The sequence below is a fragment of the Hordeum vulgare genome, chromosome 6H (genome assembly GCF_904849725.1).
Source record: "Hordeum vulgare subsp. vulgare chromosome 6H, MorexV3_pseudomolecules_assembly, whole genome shotgun sequence".
NCBI classification, from domain to species: Eukaryota; Viridiplantae; Streptophyta; class Magnoliopsida; order Poales; family Poaceae; genus Hordeum; species Hordeum vulgare.
This window is the reverse complement of record NC_058523.1, coordinates 42,712,050-42,723,081: the sequence shown is the minus strand read 5'-3', so window position 1 is coordinate 42,723,081 and position 11,032 is coordinate 42,712,050. Positions and strand designations below refer to the sequence as shown.

Genomic DNA, 11,032 nt, shown 5'->3' with positions numbered 1-11,032 from the left:
TTTTTTTCTCAATCTTCTGTTAGACTTGTCCATTATCAGAAGAAAAAAAATAATCTTCCCCTTTACTGTGGTTTAGCTCTTGGGAATTGCTTAAGTTCTGCTGTGACAATTCTTCTTGACCTTTTCTGCTCCAGTAGTTTGCGGAGGCCATTCCGTTGTAAATTTGCTTCTTCAGGGTAACATATACTGGCTTAATTATTTATGTATTTGCTTTTTGATTTATTTGTTTTTACTAGATTATCATTTGGTATTCCCTCTTAGGTACATCTGCCCTCCAACTTTTACATTGCTTTTATAATGCGCCTGGTTTTAACAAATTTGGCGATACATGAATTAGTGTTATTTCTCTTTGCTTATCTTTTTTTTTTTGTGTAATTGACTACCCTTAGAGTGTTCCCTCACACATGCTCTACATTGTGTTTTTGCTTCAGATGTTTATAGAATTGAAGATTCTACCTACATTGTTGTTCGTCATTCTGTTTATGCGCTCTGAAATTGTGATCTCTTAGGTAACATTGGGCATGGAGTTCTTCACAGAATATGGGGAGGCAAGCCAGTATCAGATCAAAGAGATCATTGGCAAGGGAAGCTTCGGAGTAGTTGCTGCTGCAGTAGATACCCAAACTGGGGAGTGGGTTGCGATCAAGAAGATACATGATATGTTTGAGCATGCCTCAGATGGCACCCGCATTCTGCGGGAAATCAAGCTTCTTCGGCTTCTCCGCCACCCAAACATAGTTGAGATCAAACACATCCTGCTTCCCCCTGCCCGAAGGGAATTTAGAGATATTTATGTTGTTTTTGAGCTCATGGAGTCAGACCTACAAAAAGTGATCCAAGTAAATGACAACCTCACTAAAGGGCATCACCGGTTTTTCTTGTATCAACTTCTTCATGCCCTCAAGTACATCCACACAGGTTAGTTCAGAAACCGTCGGCATATCATTCACCTTATCATCAACATTCACGTCTTATCAAGTGTGAATCCTCCGTACAAGTCTTATTTTGAAACCTCATGAAACCCTGTCTTACTTTTCTACGTACAATTTATCTTCTCGCAGCTAATGTATTTCATCGTGACTTAAAACCGAGCAACATACTTGCCAATTCGAACTGCAAGCTAAAGATCTGTGACTTCGGGCTTGCACGCGCATCGCGTGATGATGTTCCCTCAGCTATATTTTGGACTGTAAGGCATTTGTCACTGTATTAAATAATTATTTTCTATTTCTCTCCTCAAGTTACTTACCTAGTGCACTTTGCAATTTGAAGGACTATGTGGCTACAAGATGGTACCGTGCTCCGGAATTATGTGGCTCATTTTTCTCCAAAGTAAGTTAGTGTCTGTTTGTTTGAGGCTAAGTTTGCCTATGGTTGACACACATCATGCACCTAAGGTTGGGAAAGTTTGATTGGCGTAGGTAGGTCTTTGGTTCAAGCCACGCCTTCGGCAGGATTCTTTGTCCACCAATAAGGTCCCACATGCCATACACTTACAAAGTGTGGCAAGATTCCTTTAGGTTTGCGACGTGTGGCTCCAAATTCGTTGAACAAATCTTACGCTAGTTTAGCAAAAAGAATGTGCAAAGCGTGGCATTGTTAGTCCTCGAACCAAACATCCCCTCAGTCTTCAATTCCGAGCTCACTATAGTCAATAGTACAGAAAGGAAGCCTCTTGCAAATAAATCTGTACACTGGTGTTGCTTGTTATTGCAAACTATTCTAGGGCACGGCGACCGTCGCTCAACATGACCTTACTCGCTGCATGAAGGAGACCGTCGACGTGCCTTCCATCTTAATAGGGAGCGAGCCCATGGCTTGGGTGGGTCAATGCTTGGAGCCAAGGCCACTTCCTCGTATCTGCAATACCCAAACTGCCGAGCTTGACTAGACGGCACACGTTTCGCCAAGCCATGGAGTAGTTGTGGTGTGGTATTTCCGCGACAGATGCCAGGGGGTGACTTAGATCGTGGTTTGGGGCCGACAGGCGCCAGCGGCGTCTGGGAACGGGTATAGCACTACAGGAATCATCTTCTTTGCCGTCTGCCATCACAGACGGCAAAGACAATATCCCTGACGGCAAAGACAATACCACAGACGGCAAAGATTGTCACGGCCAGCAAAATTTCTGCGTCAGCCTACGACGGCATAGGACCTTCTTTGCCGTCTGCCCGCGCAAGGCGGACGGCAAAGCTCTTTGCCGTCAGCTTTCCTTAGGAGCTGTCGGCAAAGCTCTTGAGACGGCAGCCGACACGCGTCGCCTCCGTTAGGGGTTAACGGAGCCTTTGCCATCTGCCTCCCCGTCAATCTTTGTCGTCTGCCTCCCCGTCCATCTTTGCCGTCTGCCTTCTCCTCCCCTCCCCTCCCCCTCCATCTTTGCCGTCTGCCTCCACGTCCATCTTTGCCGTCTGCCGGGTCCTCCCCTCCCCCCTCTCTCCACTCTTTGCCGTCTGCCTCCTCCTCTGTTCCCTCTTCTTTGTCGTCTGCCCCCTGGAGGCTGACGGCAAAGAGACTATATGGCCAGCTGCTACTGCCCAGGTTGCACAGCTGGGCGCCACGTGGCACCTTTGCCGTCAGCTGGCAGACGGCAAAGAGCCTATATTGTCACATTTTTGTTTATTTTTTCTATTTCACAACACATATACATATAATTCATAGCACATATATGATAAATAGGTCACAACACATATATGATATACATATAAAGCTCATCAATGCCATTTGTTCATCAACATACATCCCATATATCAAAAGAACCAACACATACAAAGTTTCATCCATATATACATACATATAGTTGCACATATATTGTTCATCCATATATACATATACATATAGTTCCACATTGTTCATCAACTCAAATAAAAACAGAAACTAAAGCACTCCAACGCCAGCTTCCATGCATGTAGTACATCCAATCTGCAAAATGGGAATAAGAAAGTCAGAAGAAGAAGAACAACAACATATATATGACAAATAAGCTAAATTGAAGAAGAAAGAGAAGAAGCAAGAAGAGAACAAGGAGAAGAAAAACAAGAAGGAGGAGGAGGACGAGGAGGAGGAGGGGAAGGGGAAGGAGAAGGAGAAGGAGGAGGAGAAGAAAAAAGAAGAGAAGAAGAAGGAGAAGAAGGAGGAGAAGAAGGAGAGAAGAAGGAGAAGAAGGAGGTCTCCTTCTTCTTCTCCTCCTTCTCCTTCTTATTATCTTCTTCTCCTCCTCCTTCTTCTTCTCCTTCTCCTTCTCTTCTTCTTCTTCTTCTTCTTCTTCTTCTTCTTCTTCCTTCTCCTTCTTTTTGAGCTAAATGGGCTAATTATGTCATTTTAGAGGAAAACAAGCTAAGTATATAATATTCATGAGCTAACCAAGGTTCTTATGCCATTTTGAGCTTATTATAGTATTTTGGAGGTAAATGGGCTAATTATGTCATTGTTGGGTTAATTAAAGCAAGGATAATATGAAAGAGGAGAAGAAAGAGGAGGAGGAGGAGAAGAAGAAGAAATCAAGAAGAAGGAGGAGGAGGAGAAGGTCCTTGGCCTTCTCCTCCTCCTCCTCCTCCTCCTTCTCCTTCTTCTCTTCTTCTTCTTCTCTTCTTCTTCTTCTATCTTTTCATTTTGCCTATTTCTTCTCCTCTTCTCCTCTTGTTGGAGCTAAATTACCTAATTATGTCTTTTTTGAGCTAAATGTTCCAATTATGTCATTTTAGAGGAAAACAAGCTAAGTATATAATATTCATGAGCTAACCAAGGTTCTTGTGCCATTTTGAGCTTATTATGGTATTTTGGAGCTAAATGGGCTAATTATGTCATTGTTGGGTTAATTAAATCAAGGATAATATGAAAGAGGAGAAGAAAGAGGAGGAGGAGGAGAAGGATAGAAGGTCCTTGGCCTTCTCCTCCTCCTCCTCCTCCTTCTCCTTCTTCTCTTCTTCTTCTTCTTCTTCTTTCTTTTCATTTTGCCTATTTCTTCTCCTCTTCTCCTCTTGTTGGAGCTAAATTACCTAATTATGTCTTTTTTGAGCTAAATGGGCTAATTATCCCATTTTAGAGGAAAACAAGCTAAGTATATAATATTAATGAGCTAACCAAGGTTCTTATGCCATTTTGAGCTTATTATGGTATTTTGGAGCTAAATGGACTAATTATGTCATTGTTGGGGAAATTAAAGCAAGGATAATATGAAAGAGGAGAAGAAATAGGAGGAGGAGGAGAAGAAGAAGAAATCAAGGAGGAGAAGGAGGAGGAGGATAAGGACTAGAAGGTCCTTGGCCTTCTCCTCCTTCTCCTCCTCTTCCTCCTCCTCCTCCTCCTTCTCCTCCTTCTCCTTCTCTTCTTCTTCTTCTTCTTTCTTTTCATTTTTCCTATTTCTTCTCCTCTTGTTGGAGCTAAATTACCTAATTATGTCTTCTTGGAGCTAAATGGGCTAATTATCTCATTTTAGAGGAAAACAAGCTAAGTTTGGAGGAGAAACTTACCGTAGTGGTCATCAAGGAGGAGAAACACCACGGTTGCTCGCGTCGGCTTCGTTTGGAGACGGTTGCTCTGGAGAAGGGTCGTGCGATGCCGCTCGGGAGTTATTCTGCAGAAAAGATATTTTGCAATGTCTCAGTTAGCATGATGACACTCAATTATTAATACTAGTTTATAATGAAACTCACCGTGCCAATCGAAGAGAAGACGAGCATCGTCGGAGGGACTTGACCGCTCTTCTCGCACAGACCCTGAAGAGTGGGTCGTATTAGTTAGTATTGAAACAGACATTACACACATGATTTGGCTAATGTGAAAAAAAACATACCACAAAAGCTCGTACAGGGCCCGTTGACCCGCCTCATTCCGGGCCCTCTCCTTAAGCAATCGTGTCGTGGTCTCGTCCCTCTCATCAAGAGCAGCCTCAAGAGCAGCCTGGCTTGCCAATCTCTCTTTCTCAAGAGCAGCCTGGTTTGCCGCTCTCTCTTTCTGAAGAGCAGCTTGAAAAACCATTCCTCGTTACCACAGTAATGATCTATGGTGACACACATAATGAAATGGATGAAAGTGTTCTTAGTCCGTACAACTAACCTCGATGGCAAGTTCGACTGGCCGTGGATGAGGCGTTATCTCAGGACATCTGCTCGACTGGCGCGCCTTGATCTCTGGAAGAGTGAGTGGACAACGTATTATCCCATCTCCAATGGCTATCGAGCCATGGGGCCTCCCGCCACCAGATATCATCACCAGCTCTGGATCCAAAGGTTCCTGGCTAGGGTTAAAGTCATCCCCTTTCGTAGCCTTCCCCGCGTCCCTGTATGCCACGAGCTTCTGGTGGGATGATATGTTGGTGAAGTTACTGGGATCATCCAGGTCAGACTCAGAGAATGCCTTCGCCTTCTTGTACGAGGCAGTATGGGCCATGCCATAAAGGTCGTACAAGTGTGGCATCTCAGTCTTATTGTGATGCGCCTAAAAGAGAGGAACAAAATATTAGCATCAAGAATGAATTGCATGAATCATGAAGCAAATCACATACCCAGTTTCGTCCAAACTGAAGTAAGTTGGCGCTGCCTTGATGGTGTGGCACACCAACCATTTGGCTACGCCGATCCTTCGCATTCTCGTGGACGGCTCGCCAGCTTCCTGTGCACCACTCATCAACCAACGCCTCCCAACAATCCATCTTATCCGCACACCATCTCGAGGGCACCTGTAAGTTATTAGAAAGAATTTTCAGCGCTACGCCTATGAATGAAATCAAGAAAACTACGTAGAAGGACTTAAGAATAGGTAATTACCTTCATGTATTGCTCCTTCTTCAAAAACTTTCCGCGGCAATCCTTCTTCTCCTTCTTAATACCACGCGTGGCGTAGTAATCTCGAATAGCCTGCGGCCGAGCCTCGTGGCGCAAGTTCTGTAGTAACCGCCTACACTCGACCTCGAGAACCCTGGCCGCCTCCTCCTCATATCCATCCTCACACCTATAGAAGGTCTGCAATCAAACGTGAAAACACCGATTAGTACAATAATTAGGTATATTGTTAATTTTAGATTCTGTGAAAGGATAATTTACCCAAAAGCTCTTGATCACCATCTCGGCCCTCGTGTGGCACAAGACACCATCTATAACCTCCTCCGACGGGGCCTGCGCAGCCTGGTAGTGCTCCCAGGTAAATCCTAGTGTAGGAACCTGACCCTCACCAGGCAACGTGACAAACCCCGGGAAATTTGTCCGGCAAAGCACACCAAGGACGGAGTTCGGCCTGCGGACTCCAAGAGGGTGTACCCATCCCCTGCAGTATGATAAGGTCAGGGCATTAGATATTTGAACAAACTTGAAGGCAAAAGCTAAAAAAAGGTAAATGTACTTACCTATCTCCTTCAGGTTTAATCACCGGCCTCTGCTCGCGGGTAGCCGGGGCGGCCGGGAGATGTGTACTACCACGCTTGTACACGGTGGCCCCGTCCACCTGCACATCGCCCTCACTATCCGTAAGCTCATCCCTGCCATCCCCGCCCCCTGAGCCACCCGGACCCTCGGTCCAATCCGGCAACTCGGTACGATCCGGCCAAGGCTCCCATCCGGGCCTCTCCACGTCAGGTGAAGCCTCCGGAACCTTAGTCTCCTCCGGCTGCTCCTGGGCCGAATGCACCTCGACCCGAGGCTGCTCCTGGACCGGAGTCTCATGGGACGAATGCCCGTGAACACCAGGCTCCTGGACCGGAGTCCCCGTAGCCTCCTCCGCAAACGGGTCGACCATACTAGTCCTATGCTCGGGTGAATGAGCTGGTGGTGGTGGCGAGGACGGCTCAACAGTCCTCCTGGATCTTCTGCGGCCACCACCTCTCCCTGTACCCTTCCCCTTCCTCCCTACCCGACCAGCACCTCTCCCAGTGGGCAATGCCGCCGACGAAGAAGAACCCCCGGCTGGTGTCGAAAGACTGTCTGCCAAGGCTCTACGGAGAGATAGGGTGGAAGGGAAGTACCACCCCTCGTGCGGGGCGCCTGGGAAGAACCCGTCGAGCGCTCTGGACCCGCGCCCACCATCTTTCAACACCTGCCATGATAAAGATTAAAAGAAATTAGTACAACATAAAAAAATTGAATGACTGACATGAATAATAATATGTACATGAATAATAAAGATTAAAATATATATAATTTAAGTTGTGAATCTTACAAACTAATAATCATCATCAATAAATGCATCATCATCATCACTATCACGCATGTCTTCATGAATGACGTGCTCATCGGGTTTAACGACGTGAAGTTGTGAAAGGCCTTCCTTTAATCGTTGAAGCATTGACAGGTCATCCGCATCAGTAACCTCTACGAGTTCTAGGTCTTCTGGTTCCGGCTAAGGGCTGGAGTCGGATTCATTGTCGCTGTCTACTTCCATGTTCTTGGATGAAGCACGGCGGTTCTTGAAACGTTTCTTGGAAAGACGCGCTTCTTGGAAGAATTCTCCATCATATGTGTCTGGGTTAATGTGAGGTTCATAATCCTGTTCATTTGGGAGAGGTGGTCTGACATGTGGCGGCACTTCATAAACAACATACCAACCTTCCAGATTCTTATCCGTTTGGCATGCCCACGATAGATAGAAAACTTGGGTCGCCTGTTGAGCCGTAATATAGACATCGGGAACATCTAAATGGGTGTTTGGATTGATTTCGACTAGTCCTATATGTTCATGAGTCCTTCTAGTCTTTTTCGGCTGGAACCAATAACATTTGAAGACTACGACGTTCGGTGGGTTTTCACCATAGAATTGAAGTTCATAAAATGCTTCAACTCTTTCATAATACTCGATAACACCTTCACCGATAGCAGAGACACCACAATTTGTAGATTTCCGGTCGGGCATAGATAGCTCTTTGCCAAAGGTACGAAAGAGATACCCGTTGATGTTGTATTTCTCAAATTAACGGACCTTATAGTCAAAACCATTAGCGACTTGTCTCAATTCGGCGTCCATAGACTCTGAATTAGCCTACAAGTTTAATACGAAACGGTTGTTGCATTAGCCGCAAGTTAGACCAAGAATGAAATGGTCCATTATTGATAATTACCGTTTGTTTGAACCAAGAGATGAAACCGGGATAGCCGCCTCCTGTCTTTGACAGAAGCTCATACTCTTCGACGGAATCATTTTCGATCACCGCTCCATCCGAGAATTTGACGACGTAACGGCTGTTTGAAATATCCGGGAATAAGAGCAGTTCAAATGAATTGGAAGTTACGGGAAAATGTGCCGAGAACTCACTCGATGTACGGCCGCACTTCTGTTAGGTTGTTGAAGATATACAACGAAATGTTCCGCCATTCTTCGATATCCAACGTTATTGGTTTCGAAGCACCGGCTGGTGCGAGCTTCCCTTTGAATAGGCTGAGGTTGGACCCACCTTTTTTAGGGTCTCCATCATTGTGCCGAGGCTTCGGATTATGCAAATGATGATTTTTGGCTTCGTAGTGTGCTGTCACAAAGTTTGCCACCTCCTCAGTAATGAATGCCTCAGCCATCGATGCTTTAATTCTACGCTTATTTTTACATTTAGCTCGAAGGGTCTTCTGCATCCTCTCAGTTGCATAGCACCAACGATCTTGCACGGGCCCACCCAATCTTGCCTCGGTCGGTAGATGTAAAATCAAATGCTGCATTGGATTAAAGAAGCCCGGTGGAAAGATCTTCTCTAACTTGCACAACAACTCCGGTGCAAACTCCTCCATGTCTTCTACCACGCCAGGCGACAATTCTTTCGCACAAAGAACACGGAAGAAATAGCTCAGCTCCGCCAGTACTAGCCATTCATCCTCAGGAATAAAGCCGCGTAACATCACCGGCATTACCCGCTCTAGCCATATGTGCCAATCATGACTCTTGAGACCAAAGATTTTTAATTTTTCAAGACTCGCTCCCCTCTTTAGATTCGCTGCATACCCATCGGGGAACATCAAGTGCATTTTGACCCACAAGATAATTTCCCTCATAGCTGGCCTTCCAAGATTGAACCAGGCCTTTGGCTTCGACCACTTCTGCTTTCCTTTGCCTTCTCGCATGTTTTGTAACGGTCTATGACATAGTGTCTCTTGATCGACTCTAGCCTTAATATTATCCTTTGTCTTCCCATCTATGTCGAACAATGTACCAAAAATAGCCTCTCCGATATTCTTTTCAGTGTGCATCATGTCGATATTGTGTGGAAGAAGGAGGTCTTTGAAGTAAGGCAGATCCCAGAAGCATGGCTTGTGAGTCCAGGCATGTTTTCAATTATACCCCTTGAAATACCCTGGACGCTCCGGATCAGGCTCGAGGGCGTTTAACTGATCCAGGATCTGTTGGCCTGTGAACGCAGGTGGTGCCAAGTTTTTGACAACTTTACCTTTGGTAAAGTTCTTCTTGTCTTTTCTGAACTGATGGTCAGGATCCAAGAACTGTCTATGCAAGTCAAAGCAAGAATACTTCCGACCCTCCTGCAACCAATGAAACTGAAGAGCTGCCTTGCATTGGGGGCACGGGAACCTTCCATGCACACACCATCCAGAGAATAGCGCATACGCTGGCAAGTCATGCATAGAGTACATGTACCACACATGCATTTTGAAGTTTTCTTTTCTAGCGGCATCGTATGTCTTGACCCCATTTTCCCAAGCTTCTTCCAATTCATCCTTAAGCGGTTGCAGGTACACATTCATATTCTTCCCCGGATAATTGGGCCCTAGAATTATCAACGTCAGAAATATGTTCTTTCTTTGCATAATCTGTCCGGGGGGGAGATTGAGTGGAATGACAAATACAGGCCAACAACTGTATTGGGTTGTCGTCATGCCGAAAGGATTAAAACCATCCGTGGCGGCGCAGACTCGAGGATTCCTTGGATCTGCCGCTTTATCCTGATGCAATCCATCGAAATGTTTCCACGCTTCCCCATCCGATGTGTGTACCATCATCTTATTCCCATCCGCATCTAGTTCGGTTCTTTTGCCCAATTTGTGCCATGTCATCTGTCTGGCTGTCTCTTCGACCATGAAAAGACGTTGAAGTCTTGGTACGATTGGCATATACCGAAGAACACTAACTGCGATTTTGGTCTGCCTCTTCTCACCCATACCGTTGTCTACCACAAGATACCTGCAAGACTCGCAATTGGGACAATAATCCAAGTGTGCATACTCCTTCCTAAATAAGACACATCCTTTCTCACATGCATCTATCTTCTCATAGGCATCTTAAGTACACGAAGTATTTTGTCCGACTGGTACAGGTTTGCAGGCATGACATGGCCTTTGGGTAGGAAATGTCCAAATAGTGTCATCATCGCGTCGTAGCATTCTCTTCCCAAGTTGAACTGAGCCTTCAGAGCCATTACTTGTGCAATTGCATCCAGCTGACAGAGCTCAGTGTGCTCATGGAGAGGACGTTTTGAAGACTCCAACATTTCATAAAAGGCCTTTACAGATTCCTCCATCTCATCTTCCGAATCCCGAGCATCATCAAAGTCTTGCACCATGTCTTCGATCCCAGTACCATGCTCGTCCGTGCGACGACGGACCACCTCAGCTCTTGTGCGTTGTATAGACTCACCATGAAATGTCCACACCGTATAATTAGGCTTCAAACCCCTCCTCTGCAGGTGTTTAATCATTACAGCCTCTGTCGTCTTTTTATAGTTGTCGCATCCAGGACAGGGGCAATAGTTTCTTTCCTGGCCATTTGCGAATGCGGCTTTCACAAATTCCTTTGTTTTTAAAAACCATTATTTCGTCATCTCTTTCTGACTAGGGTGACCGGTATACATCCACGCACGATCACTCATCTTGCGTAGCTACTAAAGACAGAATAAATATATTTATATATAATTTAGCATTTATATTCATCAATTAATCAGGTTCACCATTTTTATTACGTCCAGGCAACCTACACGCTAATAGGTAAAGATAGGTCCTAATCCCACCTGAGTATGTGTAGATTGGGTTCGTTTTCCCATGCTCTGCTCCGGATCCAACGCAAAATTTCGGCAGCACCTCCCCGCTGTTCTCCTGATACACGTCTCCGCAAT

The 11,032-nt window shown here is 45.4% G+C and overlaps 1 protein-coding gene across 1 annotated transcript in view; it reads left to right on the top strand.

Annotated features, from left to right (window-relative positions):
• Nucleotides 1-302: 302 nt before the first annotated feature.
• Nucleotides 303-11,032, top strand: part of LOC123404710 (mitogen-activated protein kinase 13-like) — a 29,017-nt gene continuing 18,287 nt past the window's right edge. The window contains exons 1-3 of the mRNA XM_045098655.1: nucleotides 303-918; nucleotides 1,062-1,189; nucleotides 1,273-1,332. Of these exons, the coding sequence (XP_044954590.1) occupies nucleotides 522-918; nucleotides 1,062-1,189; nucleotides 1,273-1,332 (585 nt within the window). The 5' untranslated portion in view covers nucleotides 303-521. The remainder of the gene's footprint in view (nucleotides 919-1,061; nucleotides 1,190-1,272; nucleotides 1,333-11,032) is intronic.